Genomic DNA, 26,939 nt, shown 5'->3' with positions numbered 1-26,939 from the left:
CTGAGCCCATTTAAAGAAAGACAGGAAAAATATGGTATCATTCTTTGGGAAGGTGAGGGCAGGCAGGGAGGGAAAAAGCAGACTTTCAAGGCTATCTCTGTCACTTGGAAAATCTCATAGAGACAAGAATTGGGTTAAAATGATGTACTTGTATATAGACTCCTGTAATGGATGTCTGTACCTCACAGGTACGGAAACTTTCCTTTCCCCGAGAATTAGACTTTCATATTAAGAACAACCATCCCACTTGGGAACTTTTGTTGCTAGAAAGTTTACTTAGAGTGTTTTCATTTATAATATTCAGCCTAGCACACCGGGGACCTAGGAAAGGTACTTAGGAAAACAACATTCTGTTTGACCACATTCTGCCTATAATGAGGGTTATTTGTTTTAACTTAAAACATTCTGAACTATTTGTTTTCCCTTTCCTCTCTTCTAATATTTCCTGCCTCTTTTGGCTATTCATGTATGAATTTTTTCCAGGTAACTCAATCTGGAAAGTAAATGAGACAGGAATACTGATTTATTTGCATGGGCTCATGTAAACTTTTGGCTGGAAAAACAAAATTGCTGGTAGACTTTACCCACAGGTATAATTCACCCTGTCCTCCATCTCTCCAGTGATAAAGCTCTGCAGCCAAAGAATTGGTTAGGTTTTCCAAAAAAGGAAAAAAAATTCCCCCAAACTTCTCACCAGACGTTATCAATAAAATGTCAGAAAAACTGAAGAAGAAGAAGAAGAAAAAATTCCCCAGAGGCCTTTTCCAAAGCAGTCACGGGAGGAGGTAAACGGGCAATTTCTGGGCCAGCTCATTCCTAGGAGAGCCGTGCCGTCAGCCTCACGACCTGCTAGCTCCGTGACCTGGGGAAGGACAGGGTCTCGCTCATGAGAAAGCCTGTCTGACATTGCCAGCTGCTGCCAGGGGCCTTCCTTTGGGTCCTTGTGAAAGTTGGTGGCAAAACTTCAAGAGAGAGCATCAGACATATTCCCTACTCCTGGGCAGTTTCCCCTGTTTCACCCTGTTATGATCAGCCAGGTGCTTATTCATTTTTCATGCAACAAACATTCAACGGGCAGCAACTAAGTGCCAGGCCCCGTGCCAGTGCTGGAATATAAGAAGTTTGCAGAGGGCAGTGGACAGCTGTGGGTTCTGCTTTCCTGCTGAGGGTCCCCTTGCCCTTCTTGGAGGGAGTGTTCCTCCTTCCATTTGGTCTGGGTAGGACTGTCAGTCATGTGCCCTGCTCCTTCCTGTCCCACCTCCCCATGTGCATGTGGCCCAAGCTGGTCAATCAGAGATTTCACACATCGATTACAGAGGGAGAGGATCTTGCCTTCTTTTGGATCATGTAGGCTTGTTTGCCTGAGTTTGTCTTTTCTAACACACAAAGCCAGCCTTATGAAGAAAGCCAGACACTGAGGGAAACAGAGGGGAGAAGTTGGTAGTGGGGAGGTGTTCTGATGACATTATTCAAGCTCCTGGATCTAGCCATACCTGAAGCTAGTGGCCCTTTAAATTTTCCAATAAGATGAGCTAATCAATGCTCCCCCTCAAGCTAATTTGTTTATTGTCACTTGAAGGAGTCCTGGCAAGTCAGGGTATAAACGACTTATCAAGAGAAAGAATTATTTCTATTATAAATAGAAAAAATGATAAATGGCTTATAAAAATTTTCTATAAATAGAAAAAATTATAGTGGTTGCACTATATTTCCAAGTTAAAATTGAGGCAGGTTGAAAAATGTCTACAAATACTTTGCAGTTTTGCCATCCAGTCTATTTCCTCACCCTCTAGTCTGGGCTGGCCCCGTGACTAGCTTTAACTAACGGAATGGAGTGGAAGTGATGCTGCATGATCTCCAGGCAAGTTCTTACAGGCTGTGCAGCTTCTGCTCTGACCCCCTGGGAACCCTGAGACCACTGTGCTGTGATGAAAAACCACATGCACAAAGGGGCGCACCAGTCCAGGCGTCCTGGCTGAGGCCCTAGATGTGGGAAGGAGGCCAATGGAGACCGACCACCAGCCTGGCCAAGCCAGCGGCTGACTGAGGCCGCATGAGTGAGGCCAGGGGACACGAGCAAAGGAACCTTCCAGGTCAACCCATAGATTCTGGGGAATAATGAATTGCTGTTTGAAGCCGCTAAGTTTTGGGATGGCTTGTTACACAGCGATAAATACAGAATCTGAGTGTGGCTTCTCGCCTTTCTGCAACATTTTGCAGAGTCTGGTCCCAGGATGCCTGGGTTGGAACCCCCTGCCTCCTGAAGGTTTGGATTTCCGTGTCTGACAAGAACCCCAGGTAGGTCTGCTCCTCACAAACTCTGAGAATTGCTGCAGGAGCAGGCCCTGGCCCTGAAGGAAAGTGAGATATTATAGACTGCTTCTTTTAGAGTAACTTTCAAGTCGTGTCTAAGTGGGGAGAAATTGACCTGGGCCCTTCCCAGGATGGCTTGAATCCACCTGTTCTGCTCGCATCCCTGTTTTAAACCTCTCTGGTTCTTTAACGAGTCTCTCGGCCCAGGCCTCCCTGACTTCAGGGCTCAATTCCTCCTGCAAGGAACGTGTTTTTGCATCACTGTTCCATCACTGAAGGTTGACCAAGTGATTACTGTGTGGGAGTTAGAAGTACCCGCTGAGAAGCTAACCAGACCTCGCTTTGAATCCTAACACTGCTCCTTGCATTGGACAGCCTTGAACACATTACTGAACCTCTCTGAGATTCAGTTTCCTCATCTGCAAAGTGAGGGTGATAAAATCTATTTTGAAGATGGTGAAGATTAACGAGCTAATAAATGTCAAGTGCACAGGACATGGCCCAGCACACAGTAGGTGCTCAGTACCTTGTAGTTGTAGATGTTATTTGGGATAAAATGAGCAGTGGCCAAACCTGGCTGAATGTCTTGGGAGGAAGAGGTGGTTTCTTGGAAGTAGGAAAAAGGGACAGTCCTTGAGACACAGAGAACAAGAGGCAGTGGCAATCTCTCCATGGTCCCTCTTGCTGCTGTAGCTCTGTGCTTCCCCAAGACCCCTCACCTTATCGTGCTGGGACAGGTCCTGGTCCACAAAAATTTCTCTGTAGGGCCCTGTCCCAGGAATTTCCTCGGCCACTGATTGTTCCGACAGTTCCGCCGCGTTGGTCCACACTAACACACAAGGTCAACAGAGAAGGCAGAGGAGACTGTGAGTTTCCCCAAAGTCTTAAAGAATATTTTCAGATTAACCTTCACATTCATGAGACTTATGCACTGAAAGCATTACAGGAGGACTGGAAAGGGTAAGAGCTGCCTCATTTCTCTTCCCCAGCATTAACTGAACTGATGCACTGTGGTGTGTCTCTTTCCAGACTTTTTTCTATGCTGCATAAGAGCTGAGGACCTTGGGCAAGTCATTTGCTCTCTCTAAGCCTTCGTTTCCACATACATAATTCAGGATCCCTGATAGTCTCTGTTATAAAGGGCTATCTGGAGATTAAATAGAATAATGATATAGAGCAGGGCTTGGCAAACTATGGCCCTGCGGCCAAATCTGGAATTCTGCCTATGTTTGTAAATAAAGTTTTATTGCAACATAGCCACAGTGATCATTTACATATTATTTATGGCTGCTTCCCAGCTACAAAGGCAGAGCTGAGTAGTTGCAGCAGAGACCATGTGACCCACAAGTACTACAGTATTTACTATCTGGCTCTTTACAGGAAAAGTTTGCTGACCCCTCAAGTAGAGCATTTAGCCCTAAACATTAGCTCTGTTTGTTTATATTGCAGCCATATCTTTTCAATAAACAAAAATGCATTTACATGACAGAGATGCTTATCCAGCTTACTTTTCAGCTAACAATATCAAAAACATCTTCCCATGTCAGTATTTGAGGCTGTACTGGGTTCTTTTCCAGGGTAGCATTGGGGTCCATTGTACAAGTGTGCCAAATGTGTTTAACTAGGATCCACTTGATAGACATTTAAGCTTTCCTAATTTTTTTCTTATTTACCCCAATATTACAAGGCCTTTTTATATGACTTTCAGGGATTATGGCATTGTGTTTGGGGGCCCCACTCTGTATCACATCAGACATCTCGCAATTCACTCACATCAACACTGAATACATTTCTTTTTATTGGTGTAGAAACGTTTGTCAAGATTTCTATAATTCTACGTGTGAGATCACTTGGGCCCAAGCAGCGTATTTTAAATTTCCAAGTGACTATGGTTTCTGGACAGTCACTGCACATTCTTATCTTCCTGTGAAGTGAGAAGCTGAACAAATTGTTTTCAGTGGTGATGAAACTTTCATGAGTCTTAACATTAATGATGGATGAAGCAGGCACTGTCATGTTTGTGGACATTCATCATCTATTCATTTTGCTTCTGCCTTTTTTATTTATGTATTTTAGAGTCAAAGATTCCTGCCCCCCAGCCAGGTCTCAAACCTCTTTGTGGACCCCAGAACCTCTAGTGGACATAGCTGATGGCCTGTGGTACCCAGAGAATGCACAGCCTTGCGTGTTGAATGAGCAGCCCTGGCCACAGTGTTCCCTGGGGCGCGAGGAACAGAAGGGCCTGGAACTTCAGCAGCTGCCCATTTTCTCTCCCTCCACCTCCCCAACTAGGTCCATGATTAGAAAACTTTTATGTGAAGCTCACTGCCCCCATCTGACTCTCTTGGATCCTGAGCAGCTAAGTCCTAACTGACTATAGCAGCAGTGCCTGATAGAGAAATGATGGGAGCTACAGAATGCAATTTTCAATTTTCTAGTAGTCGCATTAAAAAGGTAAAAAGAAGAGATGAATTTTTTAATGATCAATTTGATTTAACCCAATACATTAAAAAAAACATCATTTCAACACGTAATCGACAAAAAATATGGAGATATTTTATATTCTTTTTCTTCGAGGCATGAAGCCTTTGAAATCTGGGGTTTATTTTACACTGATTGTGTATCTCAATTTGGAAAGTGAATTTTCAGGAGGAAGACTTGATCTGTTTTCAGATTCCTCAAGAAATCGGCTCCCACTGGAGGAAGGTACTGCCTGGCCTGTGTCCCCAGGGAGGGCCACGGGGTCTGACCCTAAATGGGCCCCTGTCCAGTCTCAGCTTAGAGTTCTGGCATCTGATGCCATCTCTAGGGGTGACTCCGGCTGCCTCTGCGACCCTGTCGTGGCTGTCTTGAGGGACCCTTCCCCGCAAGATGATGGCCGGAGGGGGGACTTCATAAAACTTACAGAACAGGCTGATCGATGGGGTCCCTTTATTAGGGAAGGTGTGTTTACCGAAAGTCTTTGTAGGGCTAGAATTTGCTCTGAGACTTGCTTTCCTTACACCCAGGCAGGGAGGTGCGGGAGCAGTTACCCCTCACCTGCCGCAAACTTCTTTACCGGCTACTGTTATTTATCAGAAAGAACCTAAGGGCCATGTATGACCAAACCGGCTTAACTCTAGATGCTGGATCCTTCGGAGGTCCCAGTGGGGAGAAGCCCCAGGTAGGGTCGGGAGGGCTGGGGCGGTGGGAAGGCGGATATGGGGACGCAGGCACTTTAAGAATTTTCGGGCATGAGCTGTTGGCCAAAGGGCAGGGAAGTTACTTTAATATTTTAACAACCCCCAGCTGTCCTGGTGCGCTCCAATTATCACCAGTGTGCAGCAGGGGCAGTTTGTGTGCACCTTAACTGTGTCTTTCAGACATTGTAAGTTGTAAATAAAAGTTAAATAACAATCATGCTTAGGTAATAACTTAATTTTTAAATTTTAATATTTAAAATTTAAATATTAAAATTATTAAAATATTAAAATTTAAATATTAAAAAATTAAATATTTTAATATTTACTGAATGTTCGCTATGCACCTGGCGCTGTGCTCAGCACTTACACGCAGGATACGATTTCGTCTTCATAACAACCCGGTGAGATAGGCATTATTATTCCCATCTCCATTTTATACGTGAGAGGTATGAGGCACAGAGACGTCAAGTCATCTGCTCAAGGACACACAGCTGGTAAGTGGTAGAGTCAAGGGATGAACCTAAGTTTGTTGGATTCAGAGCCTATGCTTTTAACCACTATGCAGTCAATGTATTGAAGTGGGAAGATGTTTATGATATATTATTGAATTTTAAAAATCAGGTAGGGAATTCCTTGGCAGTCCAGTGGTTAGGATTCTGTGCTTCCACTGCAGGGGGCACAGGTTCCATCCCTGGCTGGGGAACAAAGATCCCGCAAGCTGAGCGGCACGGCCAAAAAAAGAAAAAAAAAGGTTACCTATGTTAGGTTCATATGATCCCATTATTGGGAAAAAAAATATATATATATATATATGAATCAAGATGCTATTTTAATAAGTCACTCCACATATTTTCTTTTCTCAGTAATTCTTCCCCACCTCCCATGAGCTCTTGCCATTAAGATTTGGCCTTGGAGCTGATGTTTTATTGCCTTGTGGTAAAGGAAGGATGAGTATTAACTAAAACAGGGTGATTTTTCCCCCAGGCAAAATGACGTTTTGATTTTTGACAATGTCTGGAGACATTTTTGAGTACCACAGTTAGGGGTGGTGGTGGTGGTGGTGTTGCTACTGGTATCTCTGGTGGGTAGGAGTCAGGGATGCTGCTAAACTTTCTACAGTGGACAGGACAGATCCTACAACAAGGAGTTATCCGGCCGCACATGTCACTGTGCCAAGATTGAGAAACCCTGACCTGATCTGCAGTAAATAAATCCTTGGCTTTGGGTTTTCAAATAGAATTTTTCAAGTCTAAAGCAAGGTGACAGTCTAACAGTAAACCAATTTAATTGGAAGAGCCCAGCTTTGCTAAGAGAGGAAAGAGCTTTCTCGGAACCCTTAAAAAGAGGTGTTTTCTGTCAAGAGACAGCATGGAGGACTGGAGAACAGAGTTTTCTCTAAAGCGTGGAGTAGAGAGGCCCAGACAGAAAGGAACTCCCCATGACACGGGAAGATGAAAGTCCTTTTCTGAGGATGGGGAGTGTGTCAGGGGAACGAGGGCAAACGTTTGGAAACATGAGACCTGGCTGAGAGGCTGAGGAGATAGAGCCCAGGTAGATGTGAGGGAATCTAAGCCATACGAATCATCCTTCATTTCTCCAGGGGGGATGCAAGTCTTTTAGAGAAGCCCCAAGTTCAACATGGCACTGGAGAAACCGGTGATTACAGTGGAAAAATTTAAATGGCGGAGTGAAAAAAAGAAAAGAAACAGCCCATGTGCCATGTGTCCAAAGGACGCATTAAAAAAACAACCCCCAAAACCCTGTATATATGTTCGTAAAACAGAACATGATCCATACAACAAAATGAATGAATCTCAGAAATACTATGCTGAGTGAAAAAAGCCTTCCACAAAGGAACATGTACTACATGGTTCTGTGTACTTGAGATTCTAGAACAGGAATATCTAATCCATAGCGGGAAGAGAATTCAGAAGAGTGGGTGCCTCTGGGGCCTGGGGCTGGGAATTGACTGGGCAGGGACATGAGGGAACTTTCTGGGGTGATGGTAATGTTCTATATCTTGATAGGAGTTTGGGTTACATAGGTGTACACGACCGTCAAAACTCAATGAGCACACTCAAGATCTACACCTTTCATGGTGTGGTAGCCAGTCTCCAAGATGGCCCCACTGATTCTTGTCTCCTGGTATTCAGACCCTTGCATCATCCTCTCCAATACTGGATGGACTTTATATTAGTTAGCTGGGGCTGCCATAACAAAACACCATAGGAGGTCTTAACAAAAGAAATTCATTTTCTCACAGTTCTGGAGGCTGGAAGTCCAAGATCAAGGTGTGGGCAGGGTTAGGCCTCTCTCCTTGGCTTGCAGACGGCCACCTTCCTGCTGTGTCCTCACATGCCCTTTTCTCTGTGCACGTGCATCCCTGGCGTCTCTCTCTCTCTTCTTACAAGGACACCAGCCCTTGGATTAGGGCCCACCCAATCATCTCATTTTAACTTACTCATCTATTTCAATACACTATCTCCAAATATGGTCACATTCTGCGATATTGGGATTGAGGCCTCAGCATATGCATTTTGGGGGAATGCAATTCAGTCCGTAACAAAGCTTCTCTATGTAACCAAGGATATTGCAGAAATGACACAGTTTGATTCCTGAGGTTAGATCATAAAAGACATTGCAGCTTCTGCCTCACTCTCTAGGACCACTTGTCTGGAGGAGCTGGCAGCTTGAGGATGCTCAAGCAATGTATGGAGAGGTGCACTTAGTGAAGAACTGAGGCCTCTTACCAAAAGCCATGGGAGTGACCCATCCTGGAGGTGGGTCCTCCAGCCCCAGACAAGCCTCCAGAGGACCACAGCCCAGCCACCACCATGACTGCCACCTCATGGACAAGCCTGAGCAAGAATCCCCCAGCGAAGCCATTCCCAACTTCCTGACTCAGAGAAACTAGGAGATAATAAATGTTTACTGTTGTTTTAGGCCATTACATCCTGCAGTAATTTGTTATGCAACAATAAGTAGCAAATACAGGTTTGGGCACCAGGAGTGGTGCAAAATTTAACAAAAACCCTACAATGTGGAGTGGTTTGGGATGGAACAGTGGCCAGAAGCTGGAGGACTTTGGCCAAGAGTCTTTGAGAAAGCCTGAATAATCTTAGTAGAAGCCCGATGGCCTTTGAGGAGGCAGTGAGGGAAGGGTTCCAGGAAAGTGAGGAAAATGTTACTGGGGTTAAGGGATCCTTGTCAGGTGGTGGCAGAAGGGTTCCTAACACATTGCCTGTGGTCATGAGGAAGGTAGAAAATGTTTGTGATGAGGCTGAATGGTCTAGCTAGAGAGAGTCCCAGACAGAGTCTTGGAAGGTGCTGCCTGGTTACTTCTTGCTACTTATAGTGAAATGTGAGGGGGAGAGACAGTTAAAGGAAGGGCTGTTAAATCAGGGCAATGTTCTGGGCTTGAAAATTCCTTGCCTCTCCAGGTGGCAAATGAAATGTAAGAAACAGGTTCTGGGCAAAGATCAAATCAAGGGCACTCTCAAGAAAACACAGTCCAGAGAAGAAGCTGAGGGTGTGGTTGTAAAATCCTTTGTTAAGAATACAGATCCAGGGCAGTGTCCAAGAGAACCCTTCGGTCAAAGAACTGGGCTTCTAAGAAGCTTCTGTCCTTTGTCAGTCTTTGCAGAAGCCCATGGTGGAAGGGCTTGTGACAAAAAAGTCTGTGGGCGTGGTTTTTGCCTGATAGGATGAACCCCAATAAGAAGCACTGCCAACTCAGACTGACAGAGACCCACAAAAGTCAAAGAAGTGTCTGGACCCCCAAGCTTCTACAGGCAGGAAGCAGGCTATAAAACTATGCAGCCACATCCATAGGACACCTTTCATAGGAAAGGGAGGACGACTCAGAAGGCGGAACTCACGGACCAGGGGCAGAGCCAAGAGCCCTGGAAAGTCATTTCTGGGCAAGAGTTGGACTGAAGCCCAGTCAAGGAACTGCCGATATTTTCCCAGCTGGACTTCAGAACTGCTTTGGGCCAGGGACTCCTGTGTGCTTCCTGTTTTTCTTCTTTTGGAACAAGAGGAGTGTATGTAGCAGTGATGCTATGTCTGTCCCACCAATATGTGCTGGGTGTGTGAGGGACAGACCCTTTGTTCAGAGGTCTTCAGATTTCTGGAAGTAGTACTTGATGAGCTGAACGTAACGTACTACACCCATGAGCCCCATCTGTACCTGGACTTGATTTAGACGAGATTCTGGAATTTGAGCCGATGCTGTTACTGGGGTGAGATTCTGGGGGGCCTCGGGAGAGAGGAGGAGGAGTGTGAATCATTGAGGACCCGAGGGCAGGCTGTGGTAGCCGGCCTCCAAGATGACTGCTGATAATCCCCGCCTCCTGGTCTTCAGGCCCGTGTGTAGTCTTCTCCCACACTGGAGGGTGATGCCCTGGGTAACCATCAGGATACTGCAACAATGACAGAGCATGACTTTTGAGGCTTAGTCACAAGAGATGTTGCCATTTCCATCTTGTCCTCCAGGATCACTTGCTCAGGAGGAGCAGCTGCCGTGTCCTGAGAACGCTCGAGCCACTCTCTGGGGAGGCCCATGTGGTGAGGAACCGGGGCCTCCTGCTGACACCCATGTGAGCAGCCGTGTTCGAAGTGGATCCTCTGGCCCAGGTCAAGCCTTCAGATGACTGCAGCCTTACGAGGGACCCTGAGCCACAGCCGTCCTGCTAAGCTGCTGCCAAATTCCTGACCCCACAGAAACCGTATAGATGATAACACATGTTTGATTTTGCTTTAGGCTACTACGTTTGGGGAGAATTCGTTATGCATTCATGATAACTAATACACATTCTGTGTTCATTTTACATGAAGGAGACAAAAAATGTTGAGTTCTAGTTAATGGTATATGTGCTAAAACATTTAGGGGGAGGACTACAGATGTGTGCTATTTATTTTGAAATGCATCCAAAAAATAAGATGGATTAATGCAGGACAAGAAGGATGGGTAGACAGAAATGTAATAAAGAGTACAGCAAAGTGTTAGCGGTAGAATTAGGAGGAGAGCTGTCTCTATAAAATTCTTTTTGCTTTGCTGTATGTTTGAAAGTTTTCACATTAAAATGCTGGTGGGGGGCTTCCCTGGTGGCGCAGTGTTTGAGAGTCTGCCTGCCAATGCAGGGGACACAGGTTCGAACCCTGGTCTGGGAAGATCCCACATGCCACGGAGCAGCTGGACCCGTGAGCCACAACTACTGAGCCTGCGCGGCTGGAACTTGTGCTCCGCAACAAGAGAGGCCGCGATGGTTAGAGGCCTGCGCACCGCGATGAAGAGTGGCCCCTGCTCGCCGCAGCTGGAGAAAGCCCTCGCACAGAAGTGAAGACCCAACACAGCCATAAATAAAGAAATAAATAAAATTAAATTAAAAAAAATGCTGGGGGTAAATGGCTGAGTAATTTCTTAACTTGGGTGGTTGGTACATGAGCGTTCCTTAGATGATGATGATGATGATGTAAACTGCAGAGATACCTTTCATTTGCTCCTTAGTCTGTTTATTTCAGAATAATAACTATTATTTGAATGGCTGAGGGAAGTGACTAGGTGAGTGGTCCTGAGTGAGACCAGGGAAGGGTGTGGAGGCATCGAGAGACCTGGGGACTCAGAGGGGTCTGGGGCTGGGACACAGAAAACAGAGAATGGGACCTTCACACCAGTGGCCACAGAAGAAACCTGGGAATCATGCCAGGGACTAAGTCGACCCAGCTACTCTGCCAGTAAGCCTGGCAAGGCCAAGAGGATGGTGACAGACAGGAAGTCTCCTCCCCAAGTGCCATGAGGCCTTCTGGGGGGGAGGGGGGGAGAAGGAAACCCTGATGGCTGTGTGTCCCCAAAGTGACCAGGCTGTGAGTGACAGTCACTGAGATAACCAGCCTTAAATTTGACCGAAAAGCGTTATTTTAGATTAGATTGAATACATAACCTCCAGAGAAATAATTTTCTCCATAAGCCTCAGTCTCCTCTTACCTGTAAAATGGTAATAAAATATTTAAAAACCTCCTAAGGCAAGAGGGATTTCAGTTACCAATATGTCTGTACATCTGAGTTGAAGTATATAAATTTAGATTCTGATACAAATTCATATATATTCATATATATGTACAAACACACACACACACACACACACACACACACTCACCACAGAGGTACTGACGTGTGCAGATGGGCAGAGCACAGTCTTGGAGGAGTTTGTACCAAAAAGTCAACAGGGAGAATTCTGGTGATAAGGGTGACAGCTTATCTTTTACTGTTTTCTAACTTTCTGCTTATCCCAATTTTTTCACATTTGATTATGTTCTACTTCAGAACCAGAGAACATAAGCAAAAGCCAGAGGAAGACAAATATCATACCATATTGCTTATATGTGGAATCTAAAAAAAGGTACAAATGAACTTATCTACAAAACAGAGATAGAGTTACAGATGTAGAAAATAAACTTATGGTTACCGGGAATAAGAGGGGGGAGGGATAAATTGGAAGAGAGGGATTGACATACACAATACTATACATAAAGGAGATAACTAAGAAGGACCTACTGGATAGCACAGGGAACTCTCCTCAATACTCTGTAATGGTCTATATGGGAAAAGAATCTAAAAAAGAGTGGATACATGTATATGTTGAACAGATTCAGTGTGCTGCATACCTGAAACTAACACAACACTGTAAATCAACTGCACCTCAATAAAAATTTTTAAAAAAAGGGGAAAGCAGAAACTGAGACCCGTCCTCCTAGCAAAAGCCCCTCCCCAAAGCCGCCAAGGAAGCGCCCATGAGTACCTTGCCTGATGATGGGAACGCTGTGGGCGGCTCTGTCCACCTTGAAGGAGAACATCTTCTCGCTGGCACTCACGGGCCGCCTGTGGGAGGCTGGTGGGACCATGGGGGGCTCGGGGGACCCCTGCGACCAGCTCCTCTGCACTGGCGCTGTCCAGATGCCCGGGTAGAAGGGGGTCTGTGGTGGTGAGGGTGACTGGTTCAGTTCCTGGGTGGCCCAAGGTGGCTGTGGCCTTGGCCAAGGTGCTGGGCCCCTCACCCATGGGAAGGAGACCTGCAGGGGCAGACAAGAGGGTCAGGGGAGGTTACGAGCAGCTGGGGTGGTCTTCACCTTTCTGTCCCGGCGACATAATTGCTGCCCTAGATTTCGGCATATAAGTCACTTCTCCCAAGAATCCCTCCCACACTCTCCCCAAATTTGGGATGGCGGTCCCCACCATGGGTCACCTTGCACACTATCGCACCACCATTTATTGGGTGCAGCCTTCGTGCCAGGCACCCAGTCAAGAGATTCACATGCATTACCTCATTTAATACCCCTGATGCTCTGTGATGAGCCCGAGGCTGAGCAAGACCTAGTGACTTTCCCAGGACCACAGATTTGGCAGTGAGCGTCTGAGCTGGTACAACGCCACCTCTGAGCTCTGAGAGGCTGACAGCTTTTTGTCTACCTTGCTCAGCACCGTATCCTCAGCTCCTAGAATAAACCCTTGGCACATACACAGTAGGTCCTTAAATATTGGTTGAAAGAATGAATGAACACATCTCCGAGATTCAAGCCCAGCTCTCCAGGACACACACATCCACACTGTGTGTCTCCCTGGCACTCCCATTCCACCTCTTCCCCGAAGCCGAGAGCTCTGGGGTGGCAGGCACCCCAACTGGCTCGAAACCCAGCTGGCTCATTAGCCTGTGATCCTCAACATCTGCCACATCTGATTCTTGGCAGACGCTCCATAAATATCTATCGAGGGAACCTTTTTTCATCTGACCCGGCGGAAGATGTCTCTATCTACTTTCATTAGAGAGCACATCAAAATCCATCTACACCAGGAGAAGCAAATGCTGAGAGGTGCTGACACCTGGCTTTTTCTTGGTTAATGCTGTTGTGGCCGTCCCTCCCTGTGCCTAGTGGTTAAACCGTGACATCGTGAATGCTACTATTTATTGTAATTACTCACCGATTTCTCGCGATAGCCCTGAAGGGGAGGAGCTCTCCTTATTCCTAGCTTACAAATGAGGCTTGGAGAGGTTAAGGACTTCACCAAGCTCAGGTGGTGGTGGAGAGGGTGGTGGGACTGGGGTTCTGGAAAGTTCTTTCCCTCTCTGTCTCTCTCTCCCTTCTCTGCCCCACCCCCACCCCCAGTCGCTTGGCAGAAAAAAACACACTTTTCAAGGAAGAAGCTAAGTTCAAAGGTTTGCCGCCTGTGGCGGTCACGTTTCTCTTTCTGCAGACTGCAGACACATAATGAGAAACAGGACAGAATGCTTCCGAAATAGGAGCACTGGCAGACAGAACTTCCTATAGCTCCAGCTGGATTGTATTCAAGAGGAAGGTTCTCCACTCACTCAGGTTCCCAAACCAGTCTTTTAGCTACAGTCTTTCCCAGCCAAGTCAAGAATCCGGTGAATTCCCCTGAAGACTTTTTTGGAGTCAGGGAGAACACTGTTCGGGAAAATCAAACTCCAATTGCCTGGCGACACCTGGCCCAGCATTTATGATGACACTGGCCCCGTTGAAACCTGTTTCAGGAACGGACTTGGCAGTGTTCCAGAACTCTGTTACCTTATGTGAAGATTCGAATTTCTCTCCACTGTGGGCACCTCGGTCTCCACCTAAGCTTTCTTCCTTTCTCTCCTTTCAGAAGCTGAGGTGTCCTGCTCCTGCCTTGCACTCACTTCTCCATCCATCCTATCCCTTCCCGTCCTCTCCTCTGGGGCTGTCTTGCCTCAATCATTCCTACAACCTTTCCTCATCGATTTAATAAAGATTTATCGAATGAAAGGGCTGAAGGTGGGAAGGGGGAAATTTGAATATGTTTTACCCCCGCCTGATAGAAAACAAATCGAGAGACCACGGGTAGTGTGGAGGAATTCCCTTTTGTGCTGGGATGCTCAGGTAGATGTGCCTCACTGCCCACTAACTGCCAGGGTGCTAAAGGGAGTGCTCATATCTCATGACTCAAGTGGTTCACTGCCGTAGTGGACAGGCCGCAACCCACCTGGCTCTTCTGGAAATTCCAGGAATCTCCCTCCCAATCTGTCGGCCCATTGCTGTGGGTGGGGCTAAGCAATCAACCAATCACACTCCCTGGACATACTGATTGGTTCAGTGGTGGGGCAAGTGATGCAATCAGAGCCAAGGAGACCCAAGAAGACTTGGCTGGACACCAGGATCTGGAGTGACCTGGTGGGACTTCAGAATGCAGCCAGCATGAGGGAGTGGAGCCCAGACATGGAGAGAGGGAAGCTGTTTATTCAGTGGTGTTAGTATAGTCACATTTCTGTGAGATGGATCTCCAGAACATTTTCGTCTTGCAAAATGTAACCTCTATTAACCATTAGACAACAACTCCCCATTCCCTCCGCCACCCAGCCCGTGGTGACCAACATTGTGTCTCTATGAATTGGACTACTCTAAGTACCAAGTACCTCAAATAAGTGAAATCACATGGTACCTGTCTTTTTGTGACTGGCGTATTTCACTTAGCATAATGCCCTCAAGGTTCATCCATGTTGTAACATGTCAGAATTTCCTTCTTTTATTTTATTATTTTTTTGTGTGTGTGGTAGGCGGGCCTCTCACTGCTGTGGCCTCTCTCGTTGTGGAGCACAGGCTCCGGACGCGCAGGCTCAGCGGCCATGGCTCACGGGCCCGGCCGCTCCGCGGCATGCGGGATCCTCCCGGACTGGGGCATGAACCCCTGTCCCCTGCATCGGCAGGCGGGCTCTCAACCACTGCGCCACCAGGGAAGCCCTTCCTTCATTTTTAAGGCAAAATAATATTCCACCATACAGTTTAGAGTGTATTTTTTTTTTATCCATTAAGCGTCATGGGCACTTGGGTGGTTTCTACCTCATGGCTATTAGAACTATGCTGCTGTGAACATGGTGGGGAAAATAAGGAAGCTGGTTTTGAGCACTGGCTGGGGTGCTACCCTGAAGTGCTCCATCCCTGAGGCTGGCTAGAGCTGGTTTCTGTCGCTTGCAGCACACAGAGCCCGAACGATAGGGCCCCTAGTGGGAAGGAGCCAAAGATGTATAAACGCAGCAGAGACTCCAAGCTCTTCGGGTTTAAAAATTTAAAAATAAAGGTTTTTTTTTTTTTTTTTTTCTCTGAAGCATGTTGGTTGAGGGTAGCTTTAGTTGGATGGTTAAAGTTGGTTTTCTCTAGTTTCCCGGCTTGCTTTATCAAAGGGAAGGTCAAGGTTTTCTCAGAAATTGCTGCTGGCAACTACAACGATACAGGCAGGGAGAAAAGCAAACATAAGAAGAAGACTCACATTAAAAGCTAGCTCTGGGGCTTCCCTGGTGGCGCAGTGGTTGAGAGTCCGCCTGCCGATGCGGGGGACACGGGTTCGTGCCCCGGTCCGGGAGGATCCCGCATGCCGGGGAGCGGCTGGGCCCGTGAGCCATGGCCGCTGGGCCTGCGCGTCCGGAGCCTGTGCTCCGCGGCGGGAGAGGCCACAGCAGTGAGAGGCCCGCGTACTGCAAAAAAAAAAAAAAAAAAAAAAAAGCTAGCTCTGGGCTGTACAGGAAGCATGGGGTCAAGGTCAGTTATCAACAAGTTTGTTTTTATTATTTATTTATTTTAGATTTAATTCTATTTATTTTTGTCTGTGTTGGGTTTTCGTTGCTACGTGCAGGCTTTCTTTAGTTGCGGCGAGCGGGGGGCTACTCTTGTTGTGGTGCGCAGGCTTCTCCTTGTGGTGGCTTCTCTTGTTTCGGAGTGTGGGCTCTAGGCGCATGGGCTGCAGTAGCTGGGGCACATGGGCTCAGCAGTTGTGGCACGTGGGCTCTAGAGCGCAGGCTCAGTAGTTGTGGCGCATGGGCTTAGTTCCTCCACGACATATGGGATCTTCCCAGACCAGGGCTCGAACCTGTGTCCCCTGCACTGGCAGGTGGATTCTTATCCACTGTGTCACCAGGGAAGTCTTCAAGTCTGTTTTTAGAAACTTTAGTTTAAAAATACATGCTAATGCCTTTTCTCTTTCTTTGTGTCTGTTCTCTGACCATATGGTATGTTGCCATGGTTGGGTTTTTTGTTTTGTTTTTGAGGTAGCATATGTGATACTCCTGATTTCTTTTCCATACTACCTTTAAAATAGCAGGTTGGGGCTTCCCTGGTGGTGCAGTGGTTGAGAGTCCGCCTGCCGATGTAGGGAACACGGGTTCGTGCCCTGGTCCGGGAAGATCCCACATGCCACAGAGCGGCTAGGCCCGTGAGACATGGCCGCTGAACCTGCGTGTCTGGAGCCTGTGCTCCGCAACGGGAGAGGCCACAACAGTGAGAGGCCCGTGTACCGAAAAAAAAAAAAAAGCAGGTTGTCAACCACCTGGATTAACCATGACCACATCCACGGCTGAATTTATATTAGCTTTAATAAACACAGGTCAATGATTTACTCAAGAAATCACTATCCATTTTTTTTCAGATTATCTATTTGTTCTTTGTGTTATTTCCCCAATATCTGCTTCTAACCCTGAAAAGAGTGTAAGTTGAATGGGACACCCTAAAAAAAATTCGAAGTAGTTTGCACATCGAGTGCCTACAGTACACATGAATTCTGCCAGGAAGCCCTGGAGCCTGCAGAGAAGGTGGAAACTTAGACCTTGCCCTTGGAGAGCTTGTTATGTGCTCTGCCATTTGTAAGTAATTGTGGACAATACAACGACTATGAGCCACTGTGTAGAGAAGCCACAGATGTGCCACAGACTGTGCTGGGCACTTAATGCATGTGGTCTCATCTGATCTCCAGAATAATCTTGCAGGAGGCATTTTACCCCTCATTGTGTGGATTAAGAAACTGAAGCTCAGAGAGGTTAAATGACTTGCCCAACGTCTCACGGCCAGGAAGTGGTGACACAATTTGACTCCAATACCTGTGCTCTTAGGACTTCTAGGTTACTCGAAGTCATGATTTATTACTTGCTTTCCATACTCACAAACGGATCTTAGACGACTGGTTAGTGAATGATAGGATATTTTCCAAGTTAAAAAAAGGAAATGAACATTAGATGGTGTGAAAAAACACAAGACATCGCATGGGCTACTTAGAAATGGGATTTTCTAGGAACACTGACAACTGTCTTATGGAAGTGTTATTCTTTCTGGTACATGCCACGCCCTGGAAGCAGCTCAGAGGACCCCAGCCTCCATCCGGGAAGACCTGTGGTATGTTCACTGCTGTACCAGAGGAGTGCTGGGGCCTGCTGGTACCCGCCCACGAGAACTGATTGTTAAATGTCCAGGAATTTTGCCAACTGGTTGAGAAACACAGCCATTAATAAGAATTAACTTACATAAATTTACAATTAAATTATATCAGAAACAATTGGTATACAAACTTAAAAGTCACCCCTTCCTAATTATTTTACTCTATTTTATTATTACCTATGCTCTTGAGGTTATTTCACTCTACTATATGTTTCTGTTGGAAATGTTACATAGTAATGCGTTACCACACCTCTCTTTCCTTCTCTGTATTCAGGGATGCGTCATTGGGAGCTTGAAATTGACCGTGGAGTGCATATTACACCATAGAAATCAGGAAATGTTATAAATGAGGGCTTGGTTTTTAAAAAGTTTTATAAATAGGTTTAATAATGGTGGTTCATGTAGAGCTTGATTTTGTTTGTTTGTTTGTTTTGTTGATTGCCTAGACTTAAGACAGTAACGGAGAAAATGTTAACAATGCAGATTATACAAAAGCATGTTGTGTCTTAGCCGTTATGTTATGAATAGAGCAAAAAATTGGGGAAACGTTCTTCGAGTATTTAAAAATTATTATCTGATGCAGCAACAAAGTCACTCATGTCACTGATGAACATGTGAAGTTCTAACGTCTTTCTTTTTTCACTTGTATTATTCATAAATCCAAAATATCCAAAAATACCCATCAGTGCTCAGGTTGGGAACTCTCTCATTCGTCAACTGCAATGAGAAATTGGCTATGGATACAAGAGTTCACCTAAAGTCAATGAAAGCATTCTGTGAGACTCAGCTGGCTATATAGAATTTACAAGAAAGAGTACTGTATATTTTGTTACATGGATAGACTGTGCTACACATTCTTTATATCAGTAAACCTTATGCTATGCATCCATGTACTTTACTTTTCCCAGAGAGCTGGTCATTAAATATTTACCAGCCAATTGCTGGCTGTGCTGGCACCCAGCAGAGTGCCTGCTACTCATGGTAGGTGTTCGCTGACTGAGCTGAACAGTTGGCAAATGGAGTGTAAATAAAAAGCACTTTGATTCTGGGGCTGGGATGGGAAAAACACATGCTAAGCCTGGTGCATCTTGTAACAGCAGAGAGTAAGCAAGTGCCCAAAACAAAAAGGTGGGGAGATGCTCAAGGACACAGCAAGCAATCTGAAAGAGCTCCCAGTGGCCAAGGCTGGAAGAATTTGAGCGAAGAAATATTTAATGAGTATTGGATTATAATTCAAAGTGTAAAATCATTATACATGGATCCATACTGACATAGATACATTAGTGAGTAAATACATAAAGGAGGGAGAAGAGACCGGCTTCCTTACAGAAGAATTTAACATACATAGATGTGGAGCTTAATTCCCATGGTCTGGAAGGGCCTGGGGGGTAGGGGTGATGGTGGCGAGCAGGGACACTGACCGCAGCATGGAGGAGCCATGGACCTGGAAAGACAGAATGGAGACTAGAAAACATGGCCAGTAGATCTCAGAAGCCAGGAGAGGGTGCTACTTGGTGCCAGGACAAATGGCCTTTATCTCAACAGCTACCGGGGTGTCACCGTAACTCAGAGACGGGTAATAATTCTATGTCCCCAAGAAAAGGGTAAATCATGTACGGGGCTTCAGTGTGAGAAATCAGGGTTATACATTTAGAACACAGAACCGCCAAGTTATACATTATTTTTAGGTTTTGGAACTTAAAAGAATTAAGTCCCTTTGAGCTGTTCAGAAAAGCCATTCGTTTGGGGTTTTCCCAGCTGTGTTAAAGGAGATCTGGCCCATCTAATTTTCCCATTTTCTTGTAAATCTTCAATCTTACGGTTTTTCCTTTCCTTTCAAGTTCTAATCAGCTTCCTGGTCAGTCCATAAAATGGGAAATAGAATCTAATGAGAAAACAGCCAGATTTTTGCAAATAGCTTTTGCTACCCCTAGACTTGGCCTGCTTCAATTGGGTCTTGCCAGATAGAGAGACGGAATGAATGAATGAATGAATGATCATCAACTAAGTTCAGAGAAGGAGCAACGTGGTTCTGATTTGGTAACAAAGGGTGTGGTCTGCCAGAGGAAGCAGGACGCGGCCGGGTTCCTGACCGAGTCTGGGTTCTGTCTCAGCAGGATGCTAAGGGTTCAGCCCGCGCTCCCGTCTCCACCTCCCCCGATGTCATCTGCATCGCCTGTAGACATCTGGTGACAACACAGCCTCAGGGGTCCTTTTGTGTGAGTTTCTGCTGCAGAGGCCGAGCCTGAGGCTGTCTGCTGCCCCGTGCCCTCCACTTCACTGGTCTCGGGAAATCGCCTTTGATATGAAACACCCAGCCTCAGGAGTTCTCATCACATAAGTAAGTCCCCACGGGACCTGTAAGAGCACAGGGTAGAGGAAATCCTACAAGGTTAGGTAGGAGATGACAAAGCTTGACCAGAAAGAGGCTTTGTTCTGAAGGGCACCATACTCTCTGGTCATTCACTCAGTTGCCGGCTTCTCAACCCCCGGTACAGTAAAGCCACATCCTCCTCAACAACGGGCCCAATTCAGAGGTCCCAGGAACGTGGAAACACCACCCTTCTTGGGGATGGACAACTAAGGCCCAGACTCTGAGCTTCTCATCACACCAGTTCACCACAGGAGAGAAATGAGCAACTCTGCTTCCTTGGAGACTGGCCTGGGACTTTTCCAATGGAAAAGTGGATTATTCATCATTTTCCTCCCCCCAGATCCCTAGTGGCAAATCCCGTTAGGAAGGCTCCACTTAGGCAATAGGAATGCTTCCTAATGTCATGGACATCTTCTTTGTTTTTGCCTCCCCCGCATCCATTTCTTCCATCTTCTGGATGGGCACCTTAATTTTTTTGCAGGGAAGACACCCTTTCCCTGACAATCCTGAGTCCATAGAACTCTGACCCTTCCACCCCAGGGGTGAGACCATAACCCAGGTCTGGCCAATCAGAGCATTCCTGGCCCCTGGCCTCAGTGATTGGTTCAGGGGAAGCCACGTGATCCAAGCCACTATCAATGAAGATGCTGGCTCTATCCCTGGAACTGCTACTTTGTAGGGTGCTGGGGCTGCTGGTGGCCACTTTCCTACAGGTGAGGCAAGAGTCTGTCTGAGATTGGGAAGCTAACAGGGAAGAAAGAGTCAGATTCCTGACCATGATTTGGGCGCCTGGATCCAGCTGGGCCTAAGCTGCAGCTTTTGGCCTTTTCAGTTCCATGAGCTTTTTTTTTTTTTTTTTTTGCCTAGGCTAGTTTTAGTTGGTTTTCTGACACTTGCAAACAATCAAATTTCCTGGACAGTATGCTTACTGAGACTTTAGCATAAGCATCACTATGTACTCAGAGTGAAAGTTGTTTTAAAGGTTATGACATGCTCAAATAAAACCCACTAGACTGTCATCATGCACCAAGTTTACCTTTCAACTTATAAAAGTAAAGCAGCATCTCCAGAGAAGAATGATTTAAGACCAAGGAATCAATCATAAGACAAGTAGTAAAACGCTGCTTAGAGAAACTTAGATAGATAAATAGTCCTCTAGCTACAGCAGGCTTCAGACTACAAACCCCAAATTTCTGCTTCAAAAGTGACTCAGGGAAGACATTCCATAGTTTCATTTATTTCGTTTTTTGGCCTCGCCGTGCACTTGTGGGATCTTAGTTACCTGACCGGGAATTGAACCCAGGCCCTCAGCAGTGAGAGCACTGAGAGCACTGAGTCCTAACCACTGGACCACCAGGGAATTCCCAACAGTCCACAGTTTTAAAAGAAAACTTTCCAGTTGAAGAAACAGGTAAAATTTATAATATGCATCTGTTGTATATATAATATGTTAATGTCTAGGACATTTATCAGATCCATGTCAATGTAATTATATTATTACTATATTTGCAAATGCATATATATGTGTATGTATATTTAGAACCACATATTTCCAGCTCTTTTTTAAAGAGGTATTGAAAAGCCTGTTCAAAATTTAGTTTTCCAGCTTGTCTGTTTTTTCTTATTCCTCAGTAAACTTAAGCAATTAACCAGCACATTTCCTGGCACACAGTAAGGCTCAATCTGAGTGAGTTCTTTCTCCCCAGCTCCCCCCTCTATTTTAAGTTCTTCTTTTAGAAACCAAGTCAAATGAAAGAGGCAGGACTGCATAGTGTTACAGGCAGAGGCTGGTCAACGTTTTCTGTAGAGCCAGACAGTAAGCATTTCCAGCCTGTGGGCCATAGGATCTGCCCAGCTTACTCTGCCATTGTAGCCGACAACACAGGCAATACTGAAATGAATGGGATGGCTGTGTTCCCAGGAAACTTTACAGAAACAGGCGATGGACCGCACTTGGCCCTGGGCCATAACGTGCCGACCTCAGGTTAAGACCTTGGGATCCGGCATCACACAGACTCTGGTGCGGCTCCCGGCTCTGCTCCGTCTCTGGGACCCTGACGAGTGTGTCATTTCTGTGCCTTGTCTGTAAGACACAGGGATACCAACAGCCATTTCTTAGTCTGTGAGAAGTGGGTGAGACAGTGCACGTGAAATGCTGGGAACACGTCCTGGTCCATAATAAATGAGCATAAAACATTAGCCACCAGGTGTGATCACCATCGTCAAAAAAGGAGAAGAAAGGGCGCAACTGAATTTGTCCAGGAACGGCAGCAATATCCCTGGTAAAGAGTTAGTGGGTAGACTTCCCTGGGGGCTCAGTGGTTAAGAATCCGCCTGCCAATGCAGGGGACAGGGATTCGAGCCCTGGTCCAGGAAGATCCCACATGCCGCGGAGCAACTAAGCCCATGGGCCACAACTACTGAGCCTGTGCTCTAGAGCCCGCGAGCCACAACTACTGAGCCCGCGTGCCACAACTACTGAAGCCCACGCACCTAGAGCCCATGCTCCGCAACAAGAGAAGCCACCGCAAAGAGAAACTCGCGCACTGCAAAGAAGGGTAGCCCCCGCTCGCCGCAACTAGAGAAAGCCCGCGCGCATCAACGAAGACCCAACGCAGCCAAAAATAAATAAATAAAATAAATAAAATAATTAAAGAAAAAAAGTTAGTGGAGCCAGGGACTTCCCTGGCCGTCCAGTGGTTAAGACTCCACGCTTCCAATGCAGGGGGTGCAGGTTTGATCCCCGGTTGAGGAACTAAGATCCTGCATTGGTGTAGCCAAAAAAAAAGTTAGTGGAGCCAAACAAGCAAGGAAGCCAGATAACTGAAAATGCAGTTTCTCCTATTATCAGTGGCTTTCGTTTTTACCCACATAATGAATCATCCCCTGTCAGCGTGTGAAATTGCAGGTTGGACTGGGAATTGCAAGACCTTCCTTAACCGCTGGGCAGTGAAGGACCTGCCTCGGCTCTCACGGCCCCACGATGCTTCGTGCTACTAGGAAAAGGCTCCAAGGGACTCAGGAGAGCCGGCTTTTAATCCTGCCTCTGGATCTATATGATTGATGCCTAACCTTGGGGAAGTCACTGAAACTCTCTGAGCCTCAGTTTATGCCATGATAGGGGTGGTCCCAGGGACCTCTATAAAAACAACTGAAGGGGGAAAGGGGACCTGGGATTAATGAGTAGCTCCTTGGCAGAAATTGGAAATTGAAGCTCAGAAAGGTAAAGCTAGTTGCAGCTGGCATTTCAACTTGGGTCCATCCAACTCCAAAGCCCTTGCTTTCTCGATTGTGTTCTGCAGAGCTTCCCCATTAAAGCAGCAAGGAATATTGGCCGACAGAGGGCGCTCTTCTCGCAAGACAGGACGTCATGACATTGCAGGGACAGAAGACAGTATCCAGGAGCCACGTGGGAGAGTCTGGCTGGACTGGGAACAGGGCAGAGCAGGCTACAGGGAAGGCCAGACACAGGCAGTCATGGGGATGGGCGCTGCCGACAAGGAGCTGTCAACCCCCTCATGGAACAACTCGGCACGTCATTTGTGGCGCCTGGCTTCCTTTTTCATTCTGGCCATTTCCATCAGTTTTGCCGTATTTCAGAACAGAGAAAGACATGATTGATACATACGGGTGACGTGGGTTTCCTGACTCAGCTGCCTTGTAAGAACGGCGCCACTGTGACTAGCACAGCTTGTTTCCACACCTCCTTTCCCAGAGCTCAGAAAGCACGAGTAAAGGCAACAAGCAACAAAACCCACAACACGGCGGCACACCTGACTCTGGGACTTCAATTTCCCACGCCTGGTGCCAAGACTCTATGGGATTAATCAACGGTTGCTTCAGGGCATTGCAGATGGCCCTGCGGGTTATGTCCTGCACAGTTTCAGTGGGCGCCATCCACATGGACTACGTTGTGAATGGTGACCCTGGAGCTGTGCAATATGGCAGCCCTAGGTTATACTTTGATGAGAGAGCTATAATTTACACAGTATGGTCCTGGGGGCTTCCCTGGTGGCGCAGTGGTTGAGAGTCCACCTGCCGATGCAGGGGACACGGGTTTGGGCCCCGGTCCGGGAAGATCCCACATGCCACGGAGCGGCTGGGCCTGTGAGCCATGGCCGCTGAGCCTGCACGTCCGGAGCCTGTGCTCTGCAACGGGAGAGGCCACAACAGTGAGAGGCCCGCGACCACAAAAAAAAAAAAAGGATGGTCCTGGGCACAACCTGGCTGCCAATGCACTTTGTCAAACAAGAGTTTTTCTTTATATTTTTCCATCTTGTATGTTATTCTATGGGTAATTTATCTGCAAATGTATTTATCTGCTAGCGGGGGCAGGTCTTGGGAGGTTTCCCTGTCCATAAGGACACTTACAAAGGAGGCATTTGGCTGCTCCATGCTGGTTTGCTTGACTCTAAAGCTGAGGGTTATCATGTGCTTATTAGGTGCCAGACGCTGGACTAAGCAATTTACGCACTTTGCCCACTTAATACCACAGTCACTCAAGGTGGTAGGAACTATTGTTACAGGAGTGGGGACCGAGGCCCTGAGAGGTAGATGATTTGTGCACGTCCAGTATAAAAGCCGGTCAAGAGCAGGGCTGGGACGGCGCTGGAGTCAGCCTGACCTCAGGGCACGTGCTCTAACCACTGAGACATCTGCAAACACATCTGGATTCCTAACCGCCCCGCACCTCACCCGCCTCCCCCAATAAAATGCCGTCACACCCTCCTCTATTGGTTAGGGTCACCACAAAACCTGAAATAAATGCTTTCATTTGGGAACTCTTTGTCGGGAGAAGAACAGTTCTCATCATACTGAATCTGTATGATATCAGGGCAGTCCTCCGTGGAAACTCCATCCAAGGAGGAAACACAGCGCCCTCACCAGGGACCCCAAAATCAATTGGAAACAAGAATAGGCCGGAAGCAAGACGGCCACGAATTTTTTAGAAAAACTGGGCTTCAAAATATTTGATGAGAGATGCTCTTCAATACCTCTCCCTTTTCCCCTCTTCCTTTCTCTTCTTTTAAATAGCCAGCAGGTTGGGGTCATCAGGAAGTGGAATTTGTAGGAAGGTGTCAGTCAGTCCACAGGCTGCCCTCACACGGACGCTGCAAAGGACCCCTCCATGAATATGAGCATCATGGATGGAAGCTCCTCAAGCTGGGGACGCCCCGGCAGAGAGCACTTTTGAGAAGATGGGGCTGTGGAGAGTCCTGCAAAGTGCCCTGGGCACAGGCCAGGGGAACACTTGTGCAGCTGCCTGCAGTCAACTGAGGAATGAAGCAAGGTGCAAGTGCGTGTAGGAATAAGAATTGAAAAAATCCGTGCATATTCGAGTGACCGTGAGAGTATGCTTTCCTCGGTGTGAAAACCAGTCAAGGCTACTGCTCCAGCTAGCATCAGACTAAATGGTTTTCTCCCCTCCTTTTTCCGCAAGTGGGGATAGTGTTTAATTTGCACTGACTAGCTGTGTGGCCCTGGGGAAATTACTTAACCTCTCTAAGTTTCGGATTCCTTGTCTGTCAAATGGGGATCATGGGAGAACCCATCTCATAGGTTGCTATGAGCGTGAAATAAGGGAGAGCAGGTGAATTGCTTAGCACAGTGCTGTTCACGTCAGTGATTCCTCCTGCTGCTCTCCTGGTTTCTCTTCTTACAAAGCATCTTCTTCCGTCTTATCTACTCAAGGTTAGAGGTCGTCATCACTTTTTCCCACAATTATATAAGAAGTACCTTGTAAAATAAAGTCCCCATTCCATAGTTGTACACCCGTGTGCATAACAAACTTACTCAAAATGGCCAAAAGATGGAAGCAACCCAAGTGGCCATGGATGGATGAACAGGTAAACAAAATGTGGTGAATCCATACAATGAAATATTCAACTGGAATGAACCATGAGGATATCATACTAAGTGAAATAAGATGGTCACAAAAGGACAAACAATGTAAGATACCATTTATATGAGGAACCTAGAATAGTCCAATTCACAGACACAGAATGCATGGTGGGAGGGGAGGAAGGAAGCAGGGGGTTTGATGTGATGGGCATAGAGTTTCAGTTTGGGAAGATGAACAAAGTTCTGAAGATGGATGGGGGTGATGGCTGCACAACAGTGTGAATAGATTTAATGCCACTGTGAACTGTACACTGAAACATGGTTAAGATGGTAAATTTTATGTGTATTTTACCATAATTTTGAAAATTAAAAGTTAAAAACAAACCCCAAAATGAAATACCTCCAAGGTTTCTCCGAGGTTTGGGGTGATAGAAATGGAGGAAAATGTTCTGAGAGCAGGTTGTGGTGATGGCTGCACAACTCCATCAATATATTCAAATTGATTGAATTGGACACTTCAAATGGGTGAAGTTTCTGTTATGTAAATTGTACTTCAGTGAAGCTGTTAAGAGCAAGCAAGCAAACAAACACATGCTGTGATCCGGAGGAAACTTTGGAGGATGAAGGAGCTGTTCACTGTCTTGATTGTGGCTATGGTTTCACAGGTGTACCCATATGTCAAAGCCCATCCACTTACAGACTTTAAACATGTGCTGTTTATTGCATGTCAATTATATCTTAATAAAGCTGTGTTTTAAAAAGGCAGAAGAGTATTCCATATATAACGAACTCCTTATAATATATTAAACTCCTTAGAATATATTAAACAATATAATTTATTAAACAATGCCCCCTTTGGATGGAAATTTAGGTTTCAAATTTTATGCCCCTATAAATAATAGTTCAATAAATATCTTTGTAGGAAAAAAGAAGAAAAAAATGCAGATATTGTTTGCTGCTCCCCCTCTTCTTCTCCCCACGGGCAGGCCACAAAG

The 26,939-nt window shown here is 46.3% G+C and overlaps 1 protein-coding gene across 1 annotated transcript in view; it reads right to left on the bottom strand.

Moving 5' to 3' along the window:
• Positions 1-26,939, bottom strand: part of LOC308611655 (forkhead-associated domain-containing protein 1-like) — a gene marked incomplete at its 3' end in the record, with an annotated part of 87,421 nt that overhangs the window by 39,013 nt on the left and 21,469 nt on the right. The window contains exons 3-4 of the mRNA XM_081260358.1: positions 12,296-12,566; positions 3,033-3,142 (exon numbers count right to left, since the gene is read on the bottom strand). Of these exons, the coding sequence (XP_081116484.1) occupies positions 3,033-3,142; positions 12,296-12,566 (381 nt within the window). The remainder of the gene's footprint in view (positions 1-3,032; positions 3,143-12,295; positions 12,567-26,939) is intronic.

This window comes from Mesoplodon bidens (assembly GCF_964165515.1).
Source record: "Mesoplodon bidens genome assembly, contig: HAP1_SCAFFOLD_118, whole genome shotgun sequence".
Classification (NCBI taxonomy): domain Eukaryota; kingdom Metazoa; phylum Chordata; class Mammalia; order Artiodactyla; family Ziphiidae; genus Mesoplodon; species Mesoplodon bidens.
Note: the sequence above shows the minus strand (reverse complement) of the source record. Positions and strands in the feature narration are given on the sequence as shown.